The 19,518-nt window shown below is 47.6% G+C and overlaps 2 protein-coding genes across 11 annotated transcripts; one reads left to right on the top strand and one right to left on the bottom strand.

The window, feature by feature from the left end:
• Positions 1–358: 358 nt before the first annotated feature.
• MOG (myelin oligodendrocyte glycoprotein) lies at positions 359–13,244 on the top strand. 6 transcript variants are annotated; one of them, NM_001013584.1, is given in 8 exon segments: positions 536–638; positions 1,760–2,107; positions 6,292–6,405; positions 7,916–7,936; positions 8,267–8,287; positions 9,939–10,055; positions 10,384–10,404; positions 10,789–12,113. In NM_001013584.1, coding segments are annotated over 8 exon segments (741 nt in total). In that variant the 5' UTR covers positions 536–553; the 3' UTR covers positions 10,803–12,113.
• On the bottom strand, positions 8,715–17,846 carry ZFP57 (ZFP57 zinc finger protein). Of its 5 annotated transcripts, none has more exons than XM_010818393.4 (5): positions 17,625–17,846; positions 15,014–15,515; positions 14,431–14,557; positions 13,890–13,994; positions 8,715–13,053 (listed from the first exon to the last, which is right to left on the bottom strand). In XM_010818393.4, exons 2-5 carry the CDS (start codon positions 15,197–15,199, stop codon positions 11,762–11,764), a joined length of 1,710 nt encoding a protein of 569 aa, XP_010816695.1. In that variant the 5' UTR covers positions 15,200–15,515; positions 17,625–17,846; the 3' UTR covers positions 8,715–11,761. The 5 variants fall into 5 exon arrangements, with proteins under 5 accessions (XP_010816695.1, XP_059736615.1, XP_059736614.1 ...); XM_059880632.1 differs by having other exon boundaries at positions 13,890–13,970; XM_059880631.1 differs by having other exon boundaries at positions 17,795–17,846.
• Positions 17,847–19,518: the final 1,672 nt, after the last annotated feature.

Below are 19,518 nucleotides of genomic sequence, written 5' to 3'. Positions count from 1 at the left end.
GGTCAGATATCAAGAGGAATGAATGGCCTGGTGATGACAGTAGATGGTAGAAATAGGAAACTAAGTCTAAATGTTTCTTCTTCATTTTTTAAAAAAATCCAACACAGATCCCTCTCCCTTGGCTAGCGCCTGGAGGTGAGGGATTGAAGAGACCTTGCAGATCACTTGGACAAGCTTCAGCCTGAGGTCCAGTGAGTGATTCATCCCAACAGGTCAGATCCTAGAAGCCCCCGGGAAGGCTGGCCGCCAGGAGGGAGTGGGGGAGGAAGGCCCAGTACCAGGCAGCCTCTGCTCCAGCTCTGAGGGGGTGGGGAAGGCAAGCCCTGGTCATCCCCTGGCTCTGTAGCCCTTTTGTGTAAGTCCTGGCAGGGATGACATGGGGCTGCACCTGGGAGCACAGCTGTGGTTCTGCTGGGGAGGAGACAGGGCCAGGGCAGCTCTGCCCTCCCCGATCCTCCCCTAGGACTTTTTCAGGGGTGGGGACATGCACCCCAAGGGCCTCTCCTTGGCCTGACCCTGCTGCAGGGGCTCTCTGTCCCCACTGACAGTGGAGATGGCCAGTTTATTGAGCTCCTCTCTGCCCAGCTGTCTCCCCTCCCTCCTCTTCCTCCTCCTCCAGTTGACTTCCAGCTCTGCAGGTAAGATTTCTCTTTATTCCTGCCCTGGGGAGACTCTGAGAACAGAAAGGCTAGTTTTCTGGGCTTACTTCCTTCAATACATCCTCAAGTTGCCGTGCAAGTGATCTTTCCAAAACATAGATATGCTGACATGGTTCCCCTCAGACACCTTCAGTGCCTCCCTACAGCCTTCAGAAGGGACCCCAACTCCATCACGTGACCTTAACTCAGGGCTTTCCCTGAACTTGGTTCTTACCTATCTTTCCAGCTTTGATTTCTCACCTATCAAACAGGGAATATCATAACAACCTTTTGGAGTTGCTGTCAGGGTTCAATAAAATGAAACCTTTAACATGCTTAGTCACACTTGTCCCATGGTAAACCTCAATAAATGTTTGTTGAAGTGTCTTGTCATGTTTGAGAGTTCTGTTCCGAGAGTTCTGTTCTGCACGATCAGACACTAATAAGTTTTTACAGAGGAGCCCTGCTCTCAGAAGACACATTCCCAACCTCAAGGAGCCACCTAACAGAGGGGACCTATGCATGCCTTCAAGAAATCTTTGCAGGTCTAATGGAGAAAGCAGCCTCATCTCCCAGTTGCTTCCAGTCTGACGAGGAGATACGTCCCACAGATGAAAACAGACTGGGAGCATGTATGGCAGGGTCCAGGAGCTATAGAGAGGGCTGAAGATACAGAGGAAATGAAGAAGAAAACAGAGCCACCTCTAGGGTGATCTCAGAGAAGAATCTGGGACCAGGGTATGAACAAGAACAGAGAGCTGAGAAGTGACAGAGAGGTGGTAGCAGTGAAGTGACCAAAGCAAAACCGCTAAGGGGAAAATAACAATCAATCTGGCCAAGTCTGAACAGGAAGGCCCGTGGGACCATAAAACTGAGCAATGTTTGGCCGCATTCCTAGGGGCTGGGATGGCCACTGGCTAGAATGATCTATGCAGGGAACTCGCTGTTTCTCTCCAAACAGAGACCTTTAAGAAAAACTGAGCTTTTCCCTGGCTCTAGAATTCCACTTAAAAATTAAGCTCCTTCTTTCCCTGTTTGAAGCAGCCCTTCCTTCCCATGAAGGACTTGTTTGTCCAGGTTCCCTGTGACACTCAGTTTCTTTTCTTTGGTGTCTTGGACAGGACAGTTCAGAGTAATAGGACCAGGGCACCCCATCCGGGCGCTGGTAGGGGATGAAGTGGAATTGCCCTGTCGCATATCTCCAGGAAAGAACGCTACAGGCATGGAGGTGGGATGGTATCGGCCCCCCTTCTCCAGGGTGGTTCATCTCTACCGAAATGGCAAGGACCAAGACGAAGAGCAGGCACCTGAATACCGGGGCCGCACACAGCTGCTAAAAGAGACCATTGGGGAAGGGAAGGTGACCCTCAGGATCCGGAATGTGAGGTTCTCAGATGAAGGAGGTTTTACCTGCTTCTTCCGAGATCACTCTTACCAAGAGGAGGCAGCGATGGAATTGAAAGTGGAAGGTGAGTAGTGTGTGTATCAGTCGGTATCATCTGTTCGATGGCCAAGACTTTCCTCTGAGCCTCTGACCATTCTCTCAGTTGAGATGAGATCCTTCAACCCAAACAGCTCGCTCCTGGGAATTAACTTCATAGAGATACACACATCAACACATGGGAATTCATATGCCCGCAATGTCTACTACATCATTACTCTACATGAGAAAGAAGCCAGAATCAGAGTCCATACCCAAGTGTAGGGAGTGACTGAGTAAACACTGTTATCCATATAGTAAATATCATGGAGCCATGTAAAAAATTGCTTTAGGGCCCTACCAGACATCCTGGAGGCATTTCACAAGGTATTGTTGGATAATAAAAGACAGCTACAGAATATAGGGAACAGGACAAAACCTTATGTTTTATATCAGAGAAACACAAAAAGACATCGGTAAGAAAATTAATATGGTTCACTTTGGGGGAAAGAAGGGAGGATAGGGTGTGATCCAACAAAAAGAAAAACAACTGTAATTTTATCCATATCATCATACTTATCATTTATATAAAAATGTATATATAATGTGTACATTTGTGGGTATGCCTAGGGAAATTCTTTATCTTAAATAGAAAAAAATGATAAATGCAAGCAGCAAAATCCAGGATAATCCATTTGTGTGTTATTTTGTGCTACTCAAGGGGAATATGAATTATCTAAAAGTTAATCAAAGTATCCAAGTGGACTTTTTCCCTTCTTGTTTTGCTTTGTATTGTCTTTTTATTTATTTGTTATGAATAAGAGCCCTATTCCTAAGGCTAGGAATAGGTCCTATTGCAAATCCTATTACAATGAATTCCTCAGTTGATGTGTTTGTAGTGTTTTATTAGATGAGGTTGAATATATTCCTGATAAACGTAACTACAAGTGAGTTAAACAAGTAGAACAAATGTCTGACTATATTCATAGAAAGAGATGTTACCTATAGATTTTACCTCCATTGCTTCCTTTCTCCAGAATTTCATTGCAGTATGTTTTGTGTGATGGATGACTTTGAAACTTTGTTGTTTTATCTATCTCTGAGGAGTTAAGATGTGTACAAGGAGGGGGAGATTTGAAAGTTAATTGCTATTTAATCGAGGATCAAAAATATTTTGAGGCCAGAGCCTCAGGTCATTTTCCTTCCCTCCTCCCCACCTGCAGCACAAACATCAGACAATCGATCACTTTTGGGTCTCAAGGGCCACTGTCGCAGTGCTGGGACCAGAAGATGGCATTGTATGTGGGATAACAAAGCACTGTTTCTACAGAGGGATTTCAGGCATGTGAAAATAGCTTTGTGTGGCACAGAATGTTCTTCATACAGCTGTTCTTACTGGGGGATTTTTACCTGCAAGGGAGTCTAACTGGAGAGCCAACCTCTCCAGTTGGCTGATTTTCCTCATTCCTGTTCAGTAACTTCCTCCTTGCTCAAAAACTGCCTCCCCCAATACATTTCCCATCCCCACTCCCTCAGAAAAAAAAAAAACCTCCCTGGGGAGAAAGTTTTCCTTTGGGTGGATTTCCATAATCCAACCCACTTCCTCCTGTCTTATAATCTGCATGCCTAAGAGTCTTCAAAAAAAAAAAAAAAAAAGAGTATTTTATAAGGGACCACTCACTTAGCCTGTGGCTCCAGGAAGCCAAGACAAATTTAGGACCAAAATGCAGTAAGCATGTGATTGCCAAATTTCAGGTGTAATTGGTGGTTTAGTCACTAAGTCATGCCCAACACTTGCGATCCCGTGGACTGTAGCCCATCAGGCTCCTCTGTCCATGGGATTCTCAGGTGTAATTACCTTCCCTTTTTCTCTGCTGCTGCTGCTGCTAAGTCTCTTCAGTTGTGTCCGACTCTGTGCGACCCAATAGACGGCAGCCCACCAGGCTCCCCCATCCCTGGGATTCTCCAGGCAAGAATACTGGAGTGGGTTGCCATTTCCTTCTCCAATGCATGAAAGTGAAAAGTGAAAGTGAAGTCGCTCAGTCATGTCCAACTCTTAGTGACCCCATAGACTGCAGCCTACCAGGCTCCTCCATCCATGGGATTTTCCAGGCAAGAGTACTGGAGAGTTTCTAATCTCACTTTCCAACTTTACATTTTTCTTGTCAATTTTATGATTTTGTTACTAGTTGTCTCTAAACCTTTCCTTAAACTCTTCATTATGAAACTGTAAAATAGTCCCAGGAGTAGAGAGATTCTTATGAGCCTCCCAGTTCCCATCACCTGACTGCAGCAGTTATGAACCAGGGACAGACAACCTGTTTCACTCAACCACACTCATTAACTTCCTCCCCAGTTGAGTTATTCAGGCAAATCCTAGACAGCATTATCATGTCATTTGCTAAATCTTCAAGAATGTATGTCTCAAACAGAAAAACTCATCAAACAAAACAAAATCATAACCAAAATATTAGTTACATCTTTAAACTTTAACAAAAATTCTTATTAATACCCAGTCTGTGTTCACATTTTTCTGATTATTTTATAAATACATTTTTGCAGTTTGTTTGCTTGAATCCAATCCAAACAAGATCCACAGGCAGGTATTCGCCCTGTAGACCTCTCCATGATTTCATTCCCATGTTGTTCAACAGGGTGTTCCATACGCTTTATTTCCTGTGAACTCATCGATTAGAATATGCACCATCAGATTCAGATTCATTTGATCTGTTTTGTCAGGCATATTTCATAGGTGATGCTATATACTTCACTTATCACTTTATATCAGAAGTCTCACAATGTTTGCTTTTCTCTCATTTTGTGATTCTAACCCTTTGTTAAAATATAAAAGGTGTACAAAGAAAGGAACTAAAGTGTGTAGTTGCTAAATCATGTTGCTCCAGGTTACTTCTGATAAGAACTTTGAAAGCAGAGTTGACTGTTTTCTCCTGGGGGACACAGTAACAGACAAGAACCTGAAACTACAGCTTGAAGGGTGGTATTTTTACCTACGAAACCAGTTTGAGGGTTTTTGCTGTGACTTAATGCCTACCCTGATGTCAGTATCTTTATTTAGCCCCCTAAGTGAGTAAGTGAAAGTCGCTCAGTCATGTGGGACTCTTTGCGACCCAATGGACTATACAGTCCATGGAGTTCTCCAGGCCAGAATACTGGAGTGGGTAGTGTTTCCCTTCTCCAGGGGATCTTCTCAACCCAGGATCGATCCCAGGTCGCACGTACTGCAGGCAGATTCTCTACCAACTGAGCCACAAGGGAAGCCCTTAGCCCCCTAAAGCAGAGAACAAAATGAAAAGCGTAGTCCCTGCATGCTGAGACTACACCAGGAAAGCTTTGAGGCACTGAAGGGCAGACTCTAAAATGGGCACTAGATGGCACCAGAAAGGCAAAGATCACCCCTCTCTCTTTACCATTTCCAGTTCACATCTACCAAATCCATGGATTCCACTTTCTCAAAATCTCCAGAACAGAGGTTCTGAACTTTTCTTTGCGTCACGCACCCTTTTATCAGACTGGTAAAGTCGATGGACCCCTTCTCAGAAGGATATTTGAAACGAATACATACCTGTACTAAAATAGTTATCAAAATCCTGTTGCTCCAGGTTACTTTTAAATAAGATATGGGGTGGCCCTGATCAGAGTGTCATTTCAAAACGGTGAACATAAATGATATTTTGAGATTTCTGCACCAACTGTGATATGAAAATAGTTGTGTGTTTTAAGGATGAGAAAGTCTCAGGTTCTGTTCATATTGTTTCAGAGTGTTACCTACAAACATAATTGAAAGAAACACTACATTTCAGTTTAAAAGTTACTAAAAAGACTTTTTCTCCTGTTTAAGTTCACCTCGATTTCCTACACTGTCCTAGTTCAGGCTCAGGTTTTTTACTTTCACTCTTATCATAGCCTCTTAATTGACTCCCCACCCCTCCCCACGTCCTGCAGTCAGTGTGTCAGATCTTGTTACTCCTCATCAAGAAATCCTTCAGAGTACCCCCGTGACCTTGAGGGTCAGATCTAAGTCCCTTGTGTGGTTCTCAAAACTCTCCAAGACTTGCCCAATATATAGACTCCTGTCATTCTAAACTACCGGCCCTGCCTGGAAACAACCACTTTTCCTTTAAGCCTAAGCTCAGATGTCAGTTCTGAGTCATCTTTGGGCGCTGTGCTGGCTGTTGAGGATGAGCACTGGGCCTCCCTGGTTCTGCCTTTCAGATCCCTTCTACTGGATCAACCCCGGCGTGCTGGTGCTCATCGCGGTCCTGCCAGTGCTCCTCCTACAGATCACCGTGGGCCTCGTCTTCCTGTGCCTGCAGCGCAGACTCCGAGGTACAGGCTGGAGGGCGGCTGGCGGGGGACCGTCCCTGAAGTGCCTGGCCTCTTGGAGCTTGGTCAGCTGATACCTATTCTTGAGGGACTTCTGGGTTCAGAACTCCATAATGACAAGTTTTATATCTTGCTGAATGTAATTATCATTTGGGCAACAGGACCTTTAGCTTTCATAAGAGGTAGGGCTGACATGCAATAACCCCATTTTACAGAGGAGGCAACTGAGGCCTGGAGCGGTTCAGAGATTTACTCAAGCTGGTACAGCTTGTAAGTGGCAGAGCTCAAACTGAAACCCCTATTTTCTGGCCCCTGTACCATACACAGCAGCTTATCCTTCTGGGAGAGTGTGAGCTTCAGAATTTGGCAGGTCTGTGTTATTAGGTTTAAACAAAGATACTATAAGTAAAACTCCCTACCACATAATAGGTGTTTCTCCTTCTCCATCCAACATCGAGGTCTGGGGTCCAGCTGTCTGAAGCTGCCTCTTGTGCCCAAGAGCATTCATGTCAAGACTTCTCCCCTCCACCAAGTGTTCCCAAAGCCAAAGCCTATAGGGCCTCCTTCCCCTTCCCATTCCTAACAGGCTAAAGCAGCAAGGACGGTTTGGAGTATATGAAGGGGTGATATTGGTGGGGTCTTCTCTCCCCATGACCTCATCCCAGATATTCAGTAACCTCTTCACCCACATGGCTGAGGAGAAAGGACCTGACTAGTGGCACCCCACTCCAGTACTCTTGCCTGGAAAATCCCATGGACGGAGGAGCCTGGTAGGCTACAGTCTGTGGGGTTGAGAAGATTTGGACATGACTGAGCGACTTCACTTTCACTTTTCACTTTCATGCATTGGAGAAGGAAATGGCAACCCACTCTAGTGTTCTTGCCTGGAGAATCCCAGGGTTGGGGGAGCCTGGTGGGCTGCCATCTATGGGGTCGCACAGAGTCGGACACGACTGAAGCGACTTAGCAGCAGCAGTGGAATTGGGTGGCCTGGGTTTGGGTCCAGCTCAATGACCAGAACCCTCCTCCAAGTCTCAGTTGCCTTGTCTGTGTCAGGCAGAGATAACACCCTCCCTCCCAGAAGGTAGGGGACAGTGTTATGTAAAGTGCCTAATACAGAGCCAGTCACAAAGCAGCTGCTCAACTAAATGTTTAGTTCCTTCTTTCCTCCTTCAGATGGGAAGTAGCTTTAGATTAACAAATTGACAACCCAGCAGGGTGGAGTGCCTGTGTGACCCCAGAACCAACAGGAAAAGGAGCAGACAGCAGTGGGGGAGATAATGGTTCAGGGTGTTGGTGGACATTGCTGTCTACCGAGGTTCTCCACTTTCTTTAAACCAGGCAGTAGCCAAAGAATGAGCCTGAAGCCCGGGATTCAAATCTGGTTCTCACTCTAAGGATGCTCCCAGGCTGCTGAGAAAAGAGCCTGCACAAAGGCCCAGGGCAGTGGGTGGGGAGGGGCTCCATCTACTGCCTGAGGTAGAATTAACAATGTCGCCTTTTTCTATTTTAGGAAAACTCTGGGCAGAGATAGGTGAGTTCCAGGCACCTTCCCTCCCCAGACCTTCCTCATAACTGAAATGGTCATTTTCTCTGACCATCTCTGCCTCTGTCCCAACACCTTGTGCTCCCTTGGAGCAAGAACTTCTCTATTTAAAACTCCTAAAACCAGTCGTACAAAGTTTCATTCCTCTTCCCTGCCTTCATGGAGAGCAGAAGTAAAATCCTACAGCTCCCCTTCCTCCATCATTGTGCACCACTTACAACTACAAACAATTGCAAGTGATTAAATAACAAAGGCTCAGAGGAGAAAGGATCATTGCCAGTGCACTACTAAGTTCATTTGCATTTTTTCTTCTTTCAGAGAATCTCCACCGGACTTTTGGTAAGTTCTGGCAGCCCCCCAGGTCAGCTTGGTGTTTCACTCGACTCCTGTCACCTGGGGACATAAGGACTCCCGGCTCCCGGTTGGTCTTCTCCCTCTCTTGTTCTTTCTTTGAATGTCATCGTCTGCATCTAGGGTTGGTTAGATAATAGCATTATTAATTAGAGCTTCCAGGTGGCTCAGTGATAAAGAATCTGCCTGCAATGCAGGAGATGTGGGTTCGATCCTTAGGTCGGAAAGATCGCTAGAGGAGGAAATAACAACTCATTTCAGTATTCTTGCTTGGAAAACCCCACTGTAGACCTGGCGGACTACAGTCCACGGGTCGGAAAGAGTTGGACATGACTGAGCACACAAGCACACACTTTTATGTGTGGTACTATAACACAGCTTCCCAATGTTAACTCATTCTAGGAATTACAAATACTTTATGTACATGATTTTATTTTTTCAGGAATTACAAAGGAGAGGTAAACAGTGCCTCTGCACATCAATTTGATGTCTAGTTGGGGAAGTGATACATACACATAAATTAACTGGTGAATGAAAGTACATATACATCATTGACCAATCATGAGGAAAAATGAGTTTTCATGAGTACAGAATAAGTAACTGACTCCTCGGGGAAGACTTAGTGGGGGAAGTGAAGACACCCCCCCTAGAATGTTGGCCTGAACTTCCCTGGCAGTCCACCGTGGAAGACTCTGCACTTCCACTGTAGCGGGTACGGGTTTGATCCCTGGTGGGGGAGCTAAGATCCTGCATGCCATACAGCAAAAAAAAAAAAAAGGTTGGCCCAAGGATACGGTTTCTGTCCTTTTTGTTCACTGCAGATCATCTAGTGCCTAAGGACAATGCCTACAACAGGAGGGCACCCGAATCCTTGTTGAGTGGATGTTGCAGAAATTTTAATATGGTCCCTGCCCTGAGCAGCCTTCCAGAACAGCGTTTGCTTCTGAAGGCTTGGAGGTGTCCCTGGCTCCACCCTGGCATTTAATCAGTGTGCAGAAAAAAACACACACAGTCTCCAACTCAAAGGGGAGGACCAAGATCTTTGTTTTACAGGATTCAAGTAACAAAGGTCTTAACTCTGTACTCTTCAACAGTCTGGTGAAGCTTCATGAACCCCTCCCTTCCCAGAATGTTTTGAAATGTACACATAAAATACAACACATATGATTACAAAGAAAATCATTATTTTGAAAGTTATCAAAATGTAAACAAATTTGTGATTAAAGCAACCAATATTTCTTTAAATAACAAAACTATAGATTAAATAATAAAATGTAGTGGCAAGTCTAACAATCTGGTATTTCAAAATATTGATAAACAGTATTTTGAGACTTCAGAAACAACTCTGATGGGAATGCTGTTTCCATTGGTGATAAAGTCAGAAGTACCACTGATAACTGATTTGTTATGGTCCTTTTTCAGGAAGAAAAAGCTAAATTCAGTTCGAAGTTAGTGAAAATAAAAATGTAGTGCTTTTCTCATGCAAATTCATGAACTCCCTGGATTCTATCCAAACTGTTTTGGCACGCAGGTTAAGAACCCCCAATCCCAAAGAAACGCAATAATAAATGGAGTGGGTGGGTGGGACACAAGAGGGGAACACATGTTCATCCTGTTTGTTTTGTGGCAAATAATTCAGATCCCCACTTCCTGATGGTGCCCTGCTGGAAGATAACCCTATTTGTCATCGTGCCGGTTCTCGGACCCCTGGTGGCCTTGATCATCTGCTATAACTGGCTACACCGCAGACTAGCAGGTGCAGTGTTGGGGCAGCAGACAGGACCACTGAGCTGGAGGGATCAAGCCAGCCCTGAATAGGAAACTTAAAGAGGGTGGATGGGAGCAGGGTTCAAGATTTAGAGACGGAATGTCCTTCCTGCTCTGTCCCCATAGCCAACCCCAGACTCCTCAGAAAGAAGAAATTTCTCCTCAGAAAATAGAAATAATCCAAGAAGCGAACCACTTATTGAGACTTGAGGGGTCTCTTAGTGGAAGGGGGGAGGGGCGTGACTACAAAGTCCACAGGGAGGATGTGGGAGGAGCCAGTCATCTTCCGCTCATCACCTATTTCTCTTTGTTTTCAGGGCAATTTCTTGAAGAGCTAAGTAAGTTTTCTTCACTTTCTTAAAAGCTGAAAGCAAAAGACAGAGAGCAGCAGCAGCAAGGGGAAGAGGGGGCTACTGAGGGATCAAAATCCAAGAGGAAAGGAAGGGGCTGGCAAGCCTGGGTGGAGGGATGTCTCCTCCTGGGGAATGGGCGCTGAAGGCACTCTAATCTGCTGCCTGATCTGTCCCAGCTAGGAGCCCCACTATCAGGAATCCCACTCCAACTGCCTCCTTTCCCATTCGTTCATCCATTCCCTACAGCAGCTGCCCTGGGCCTCACCTCTGATGCTGGGTGGCTCCTCAGGGTCTTTCTTCTCTCTGGTTTAACAGTTTCATGACAGGAACTGTTGACGGCTTTTTCAAGTTATTTTCTCCTCCTTCTAGGAAACCCCTTCTGAAGGATACAGCATCTTGGCTGGGATGGAGAAGAGCCTGGCTGGTCCAAGGATCAGTCATTGGGGATGTCACATCCATTGAGTTGCACATTTCCCTCCTCGCTGCGGGGACATTGCAATCTGCATTTCCAGGAATGCTCTGAATTCCAAACAGGATCCACTTCTCTTCTGTCTTTACCTTGTCTGTCCCTTTCCCCAGCTCCTTCCCTCCTCTCCCCCTTTTTGCTGCCCACATCATTCTGCTCCTTGGTCTGTCTTCCACCTGAAGTCCTCTCCGGCTACAGCCAGGCAGGTGTTCTTCTTTCTGTCAGAGGACACCTGTGCTGCAGAGTAACACAGACAAGTGGGTCTCTGCCATGAAATGAAGACCAGGAACCTCCTCGTTGCAAATTACAACACATCAGCTTTGCAAATGGTGGTCATTTCTTCCAAAATCTCAGCCCTGGTAGGCAGAGCTGAGGGGTGTGAAGGGTTGAAGAGAAGGTGCAGGAAAAGTCCACAATATGCAAGAGAGAGCCAAGTGACCTGCAGAGCGAGGACCTGGGGAGAAACCCATGGAGTGCTGGCCAGAGCTCCATCTTGCCTGAGCGGCTCAACGAGGAGCCAGGGGAGCAAGGGATGAGAACGGAGCAACATGCCTGCTTTTAAACACCTCCCTTCTACTTCCACACCCCATCCAGATGGGCCCCTCAGACTTTCCCTTCTCTCATCCTTTCCCTCTCATCTTCATACCTAATGGAGATCCACTGTCTTTTTGAACAATTACTACTTGATGGTCTAAAGAAACAAGCTAGGTGCTAATTAATAACAATATAAGTTTCCAAGTGCCACTTCTTGTCCCCTTTCCTTTCTGTATGTCCTCCTCTATCCCATCACCTCTCTTCCTTTATCCCAGTCTCCTTACCCTGTAGGTCATTCCTCTGGAAAACCAAACAGAGAAAGACCTCAGGCGGACAGGCCATTCATTTCCCTTCTAAGACCTTCATTGCCTTTGCTTTCTTTCTTCTGCGTGCCTTTTCCTCTCCCTTCCTCCCCTTTCCTGAGGGTCTGGATCCAGGAGAAAGATCCATTTCCTTCCCTGCCACAGCAGAGGCATTGGGAAAGAAGCCAAGCCACTGACCCAGGATGGCCCAGCACTTGTGGGGACTGCCCAGGAATAGCCCCTTGCTTCTGTAGCCCCCCCAGTGACCCAAAAGGTCCTCTTTCTCCCCAAAGCAGACGTCGCATATAGGGCAACAGTAGACCCTCTGCTTCCAGTGAGTCTGCTGGTGCCGGATCAGCCCGGAGAATAAAGTGAAGGACTTGCCACAGTGGAAGCAGCGGTTGGACTGCTCTGTGAAGTGGACCTTCTGATGACTGGAGAGACGGGTTTTCCTGCTAAAAGTTAAGGGACAATGAGGGCAAGAGAAGACCTTGAGTCTTGAAGGCTTCTCTGGGTGAGAGTTGGACTTGGTGTTCAGGCGAGTAGCTCGCATGTTGGCTGCCAGGGTCCTGGTCACAGGCTCTGGGGCTGGGGTCCTGGTCACAGGCTCTGGGGCTGGGGTCCTGGTCACAGGCTCTGGGGCCTGAGCTCTCACAGTGATTACCATGTTCTTGGTGGCAGGTACCTGGTTCCTGTCTATTGACAGCTGGGGCTGAGTCTTGGGACCCTTGGTTTTAAGTGTGGGTCCTTGGGTCGCAGCCACTGCTGCATGGTTCCCTGTTGCCAGGCCCTGTAATCCAGCTCTGGTATCCGGAGTCCTCACAATATGCTTCTGGTTTCCAGCCCCCAGCTTCTGGCCTTGGTGCGTCTTCTGGTGGCGTTTGAGCTCAGACTGGTCCCTGAAGCACTTCCCACAGAAGGGGCACGCATGGGGCCGGTAGCCCAGATGGACACGGCGGTGACGGCTCAGTCCAGAAGCATCGCAGTAGGTCTTGCCACAGAGCGAGCAGCGGAAGGGCCTTTCCCTGGGTTGCTTGCGCCGGCCGGAGCTGAGGTCCTTGGGGTTCTGGAAGGACTTCCCACACTGGGCGCTGTTGTGAACAAGCTGATGGTTGTAGAGGCTGGAGCGCTTGCTGAAGCACTTGCCACAGGTGTGACAGGTAAAGGCTGGCCGAGCCCAGGATTCTGGCAATGTTGGCGTCTTTTCCGGGGACCCAGCTGGAGGAGAGGTTGGGCCCAAGCCTCTGTGAGCAAGGGAGGCCTTCTTGTCATCAACAGTCCCCTCATCTCCCAAACTCTGACTCTGTTCTTGGCTTTCCTCCTTCTTGCCTCCTGGAGGAAATGAGGAAGAATGATGGGATTCATCATGACAGCCCTGACACAGCTGTCTGTTCAGTCCACACTGCTTCCTCTCCCACCCGACATTCACCCTCACTCTTACACCTCAGAGACCAGAGATAAGAATAAACTTTTGGGTTGTCAAATTGAAAGCAAATAAAAATTTAACTGGCATCTTCCAACAATATCTGAGATCAAAATTTTAACCACATTTCTTCAAATCCATTTCTTTTCATTTTCTTTTTTCAATTACCAAAGTATAGTTTATTTACAATGCATGTGTTAATTCCTCTCATTTGCAATATTGATCATACTCCCAGACACCCCAGATACCCACAGGTGACCTCATAATATATCATAAGGATTGGGACACTTGGATGACCAGAACGTGCTATTAAGAATCAAGCTAAGGTGAGAAGCATAAACCAGAACTGTCTCGGCAAACCAGGACTGGGGTCAACTCAGACTTAAATTTCTCTCAAGTCCTTATTCTACTCTCAGGAACAAGTCATCCTTAGTCCAACTCAGCATCAGGCTTATCTCCCATCCCTTTCTTTTTCTCTTGGGAAGGACTTTTTAATCAAGAGGCTATCGCTGCCATAAGCAACTGACATGGAATCTCTCAGTCCCTGGAAACTGAAGATATTCACTTGTCCTGAGTGGCTCAGATACTCATCTTCTTAAAGCCAGGGGACTTGAGCAGATGATGTCCAGGCAGGAAGGATGCAAGCTAGGACCAGGTATACAGACCCCTGTTCCTCTTAGGCATTTCCATCCTCCTGAGGCATCCTGGGCCCTTTTCACCCTCCTCTCTCCTTTGCAATTCTCACCTGAATGAAAGCCTTCTCCATTCGGGGAACAGAGATCCGCTTCCCACTGTTTCTCTTCTTGCTCAAGCTTGGCGATCAGATCTAGATTAGACAGAAAGATTCCATCTGGGGAATGGGAAGGAGAGGAAAAGCTGAGGTCCCAGGCTCTGCCCCTTCACACGTCAGGGGCTCCCTTCTTGCATATCTGTGGTTTAAGAGCCATAATCTGGGACACTTAAGTGCTGGAAGGAGACACACAAAAGGCCAGATTCCAACAAAGTGCCGGGTACATATGACTCAGGATATACTGGCTGGCTGAATAGGCAGATTTGCATTCTTTGAAAACACTGTTATCATGTTACAAGTGTTATCTTTGCCTTCATGCAAGCTTTCATTCCTTCTTTCACCCTGAGCCTAGTAACCCAGATCTTTCCCACCTGGAACATAAAAAACCAAAACCAAGGATCAGTGAAGATAATTGTGAGCTGATCTACCTATCCAGGGAAACCAGATGTTCCAAAGGCCTGGGACAGAAAGCTTGTGAGGAACCCCAGCCTCTTACCCACAGACATCAAGTTTCTGACAGTCTCTGATATAACATCCTGGTAGAGGACCCTCTGACTGACATCTAGACATTTCCACTCTTCCTGGGTGAAGTTTACTGCCACATCCTCAAAGGTGACTGGCTTCTGGAAGAACAGGAAAGATTCGGGGAGTTTGTATACAGACAGACAGACATCCAGTCTAAAGGTTTAGAACACTAAGAGAAAAGGAAAACCACGGAAGGAGAGAAGAAATAGGAATAGGAAAAGACAAGTACAAAGTCAGCAACTTTAATGTACAGACAGGAAAGGAAGGGTGGAGAGGAAGGGAGAACAATGCAGGGGGAGAAGGCAGGGGTATGTACGAATGAAAGTAGGGAGGATGAAAGGCTGCCACTCTGATGAATTTCAGCAAGTAGTCCTTGAAGGATTCCAGGTTGGTATGGAAGCTGAAAAAAGGACTCGGAGCCCCTTCTCCTGGATGCTTTACAGCTTGGAACCTTCTGAGATTCCATTTGGTCTGCAGACAGGATAATGGATGAAGGAGCTCCTGGAGTCCAGGACCCGGGCCCTCCCTCCCTTCCTCTCGCTTGGTCTCCTCACCTTCACCCACTCCTTCCACCAGCACTCTCCCTTCCAGGCTTTCGGCAGACCCTCCTCGTCCACCTGAGGGAGCAGCTTCTGTACAGGTTCCACTGGCTTTGGCTGGTCAGACACCTTCTCTTCCATGCTGTCTCTTTTAAGCTTTATCCATGCCTGGTCTGGCCCCCAAGGGTGACTAGGCTCCATCCTGGGGCTATCTACCTTCCAGCAACTGAGGAGATGGGGAGACCTGGCAAAGGCCTTTGCAAAGGGTTTGAATTGGCCTCCTGTGTCAAAGATATCTGCTCCAGGGGGCTATCTTCCTTTTTTGTTCTGCTGTCCAAACTCTCCTCTTTCACAACTGAGAGCACCTTTGATTCCCTTCAAGCCTCAGCCACAGAGTTCAGGGACCTGGTCCCCCTTGCCTCAGCAGTCACTATTCAGTAATGCCAGGTTGCAGCCCTGCAGGTGTCGTCTGCCTTCTGCTTCACCCTGCTTCTAGCTGCTGCCCACCTCCAGGAACCTGAGGTCAGAGAGAAACAAAACTTATCAGTAAGACGGGGGTGAGGAACAACAGCTTCCTAATTTGGTCAGGAAACACCAAGAGTTATTGAACCTCTTATTTGTACCTAAAACCTCTCAGTATTGCCTCATGAGGTAATGATTAACAACCTCATTTTAAGTAATCTAAAGTACAGAGATGCTAGGTAATTGCTCAGGGATGCTCCCAGTCCACAGCAGTTAGTGTTCAAAGCCTGGGCTCTATCACCGAGGACAAGATTCCCGCTGTCCCAAAGCCCCCTCTAGGGTGGCAGTATGGTATTCTGGAAAGAAAGCACATGCCTGAGGTAACCAGCCCTGGTTCTGTCACAAACAGCCTTGTGCAAGTGTCTGCATTCTGATGTGGTTTTACTGGAAAATAAGATTAAAGGAGATTCTCTAAGATCCCATCTAGGATGATTCTGTGAATTTTTAATACATACAGATCCTTGTAAAGAATAAAGAAGGGACTTTCCCTGTTGGCCCAGTGGTTAAAAGTCCAGGCTTGATCCCTTATGGGGATCCTGCATGCCCCACAGCAGAGTTAGTTTAACGACCGTTAAAATAAAAAAGTGGGTAACAGCCCAACAACCAACACTTACACAGGGCTGGCTCCCAGGGAGCCAGCGCTGGAGCTGCGGTCCAACCGGGGAAGTTCCTGCTCTGCCCAAACATGGTGGAACTCCCACCTCCTCCTGCGGACTGCCACTCACCCCGCTAGGCCTCCCTCCAGATGGAATGAATGGAATGAAAAGAATGAAGACTTAAAAACCTGTTGACGTTCTTCCTTTCACTTTTTTGAAAGGTGGTAGAATTGAAAATGCCAGAAAGGAAAGGGGCGTTCAACAATGAAGTTAATAGGATTGCTAAAAAGAAAGCTGACAGGAAAGGTGCATTTCCTAGGAGGTGAAGTTGGTCCCTCCCTCCCTTCGCTTCAAGCCCATCCATAATCAAGCGGTGAGATGGTGCAGGTCTGGATTATTCTCCTACTAGCCCGTGGAACACAGTAAAAGTAACACTTCAAAAGTCTCTATAATCGTATCCTCAAAGTTCTGGCTCTCTTGTTTTCCCTCAGGAAAGACCCACCGTTGTAAGTCTTTCTCAAAAGCATTTGCTGGGGGTGGTGGCCAGGGGCGCTCGGTCCAGATTCTAGGCTGGTTGTCTGGTTTGGGGAGAAAGCATAACTATGGAGTCTGAATTTCTGGCCGCTGCCGCCTGCCCCTGGCACGTTGACCTCGATAGTACTTTCTACATCCACTCGCCCCAGAGCTCAAACCGGTTGGCCGGCTAGTGCAAGGCGGCTGGGGTAACACGACTCTAGGCGCAGACCTGTTTATCAGTTCAGGGCCCGTCCCCGCCCTTCCAAGAACGTAAACCCCTCGAGGGAATGTGTCGCCATTTTCCAGTGCTCTGAGTCCACCCGATCTCTAACCCCAAACTCGTCCAGTGTTTCCTGTAGCTATTCTGAGAACCACTGAAATCCCCAACACCCGCTCCAGGCTTCGGGGGTCCGCCCTTGCCGCCCCGCTCGCCGCTGCTTCAGCCACTGGAGTTTTCTGCCCTCCGGCCAAGCAGAACGACCCTAGGGCCTTCGCCCTTCTCATCCGGCCTTTGGGTCTCTGCTCGGTCCTAGCTCTGCCCGGTCAGATCGCGGGCCCATGGCGCTCACCTCCGGCCACTTCGCGCCCGGCCTCGGACCCCAGCCTCGGAGGCTCCCGCGGGCAGGGACGGAGAGTTTCGCTCACGATTGCGTGGCCCGCTACCCAGTACCCACTGAACCGGTCCCGCTGACGGGAACTGCACTGCCCGATTCCCGTCTGCCCCGAAACCTCGTTGCTGGGACCCTGACTTTTTCAACACATGCTAGCAGCCCGTGCTCTTGGCCGAATCCCCAGGGAGTGAGTGGTCGCCGCACCGGACCACACCCTAACCAGTCCAGGTTTCCCCAGGGGCCCTCAGGGCTTGGAAACTCCTCCAGGACTAGGGGCGCGATGCTCCCCTCGCCTGCCGAGGTCAGGGGCGGAAGATCGCAGGACAAACCTTTCACTAGCCTCCACCACCGCGAGCTCAACTCCCCGCTGCCCTTACTCACCCGCCGCTGCCGAGGACCGGGGCTCCAGGACGTAGGACTTCCGGTGGGCCAGCGGCTAGCCGCGCCAACCCAGCGCAAATGTACCGGGAGCCCGCGACCCCGCCCCGGCCCTGCCAGGACCCCGTCCCGACCCCACTCTCCTCGCCGATTTCCGCAGACCCACCGCGTACCCTGCCTGGCTTTGCTTGTGGGACCGCCAAAGTCAAGAGTTCAAAACAATCTAGGAAGCTTAAAAGAAAAAGGATCCGCCCATCCCACTAGCCCATCCCTCCTACCAATTGTAGCTGCTGGTCCCACCCAGGGCTAGGATTTCATTTCCAGTCTTAACTCACTCTTGGGAGAAAAGGGATTGAATTATTTCTGATGAAAACACACAGTTGGGCTACCCAAGTGACTCAGTGGTAAAGAATATGTTCGTAGCTCGGTCATGTCCAACTCTTTGTGATCCCTTGGACTCTAGCCCACCAGGCTCCTCTGTCCATGGAATTCTCCAGGCAAGAATACTGGAGTGGGTTACCGTTCCTTTCTCCAGGGGATCTTCCTGACCAAAGAATCAAACCCACCTCTCCTTAACTGGCAGGCGGGTTCTTCACCACTGTAGCTGAGATGGTAAAGAATCTGCCTGCAACGCAGAAGACCTGAGTTTGATCCCTGGGTTGCGAAGATCCCCTAGACAAGGAAATGGCAACCGACTCCAGTATTCTTACCTGGAAAATCTCATGGATGGAGGAGCCTGGCTACAGTCCATGGGGTCACTAAAGAGTCTAACAGGACTTAGCAACCAAACAAAAACAAAAACACACAATCACCAACCACCATCACCTAGAGCCCAAAGGGGGAAAATGAGACCTTCATGGGCCCCCAGAAGGAGACCTGGAGGCACATAGCACCTTAGAAAAGCAAAGACAAAGGGGGAGAACACACACTGTGACTTAGATGATAACAGCATGCATGTGGCGCAGAGAGGACCATGCCCAGGGAAAGTTCTACTTAACCTTGGCTGCTTATCTGGTTTCTCAGCAATGTCTTTTTTTTTTTTTTTTTTTAATCTGCTCAACAGAAATTACATTTTTTCTTTCCATTTAATTAGCACTTACCATAAACCATTTTGTATCATGATCATGTTTGACGTGTCAACATTGGCATGGGGTTTTACAATTTACCAAAAAAAACCTTGAAAACATAGCCTCCATTAAATCCTCATAAACATCTTGTGAGAGGTTGGAATTGTTACTCTGTCTTTATAGGTAAACAGGCTCAGAGATGTTGAGCCTTGCCAAAGCCCACATCTGGCTTCACGGGACAGGAAACCAGACCCTGCTTTGAAGTCTGCACACTAGAGTCTTGACTCCTTGGTTAGTACAGGATGGTTAGCAAATGTGGGGTGGGGAAGGGGGCTTGCTTATTTTATTTTTTTTAATATTTATTTATGGTTTTTCTTGGCTTCCTACTTCTGCATTCCAGTCCCCTACAATGAAAAGGATATCTTTTTTGGGTGTTAGTTCTAGAAGGTCTTATAGGTCTTCATGGAACTGTTCAGCTTCTTCACTGTTACTGGTCGGGGCATAGACTTGGATTACTGTGAATCCAAGTTTGCCTTGGAATTATGGTTTGCCTTGGAAAAGAACAAGCTAATAGAGTTCTGCCACAAGAATGCACTGGTCATAGCAAACACCCTCTTCCAACAACACAAGAGAAGATTCTACACGTGGACATCGCCAGATGGTCAACACCGAAATCAGATTGATTATATTCTTTGCAGCCAAAGATAGAGAAGCTCTACATAGTCAGCAAAAACAAGACCGGGAGCTGACTGTGGCTCAGATCATGAACTCCTTATTGCCAAATTCAGACTGATGTTGAAGAAAGTGGAGAAAACCACTAGACCATTCAG

Source organism: Bos taurus, chromosome 23, assembly GCF_002263795.3.
Source record: "Bos taurus isolate L1 Dominette 01449 registration number 42190680 breed Hereford chromosome 23, ARS-UCD2.0, whole genome shotgun sequence".
In the NCBI taxonomy this organism is placed as follows: Eukaryota; Metazoa; Chordata; class Mammalia; order Artiodactyla; family Bovidae; genus Bos; species Bos taurus.
This window is presented reverse-complemented; position numbering and strand designations above follow the sequence as displayed.

Excerpts from the sequence above, each read along its gene's own strand:
- MOG (XM_059880201.1), top strand. The coding sequence starts at position 554 with ATGGCCAGTTTATTGAGCTCCTCTCTGCCCAGCTGTCTCCCCTCCCTC. Across the intron at positions 6,406-7,915 it reads CCTGCAGCGCAGACTCCGAG|GAAAACTCTGGGCAGAGATA; the intron begins GTACAGGCTGGA and ends TTTCTATTTTAG. Across the intron at positions 8,288-9,938 it reads GAATCTCCACCGGACTTTTG|ATCCCCACTTCCTGATGGTG; the intron begins GTAAGTTCTGGC and ends CAAATAATTCAG.
- ZFP57 (XM_010818393.4), bottom strand. The coding sequence starts at position 15,199 with ATGGAGCCTAGTCACCCTTGGGGGCCAGACCAGGCATGGATAAAGCTT. Across the intron at positions 13,995-14,430 it reads CAGAAACTTGATGTCTGTGG|ATGGAATCTTTCTGTCTAAT; the intron begins GTAAGAGGCTGG and ends CCCATTCCCCAG. Across the intron at positions 13,054-13,889 it reads TGGAGAAGGCTTTCATTCAG|GAGGCAAGAAGGAGGAAAGC; the intron begins GTGAGAATTGCA and ends CATTTCCTCCAG.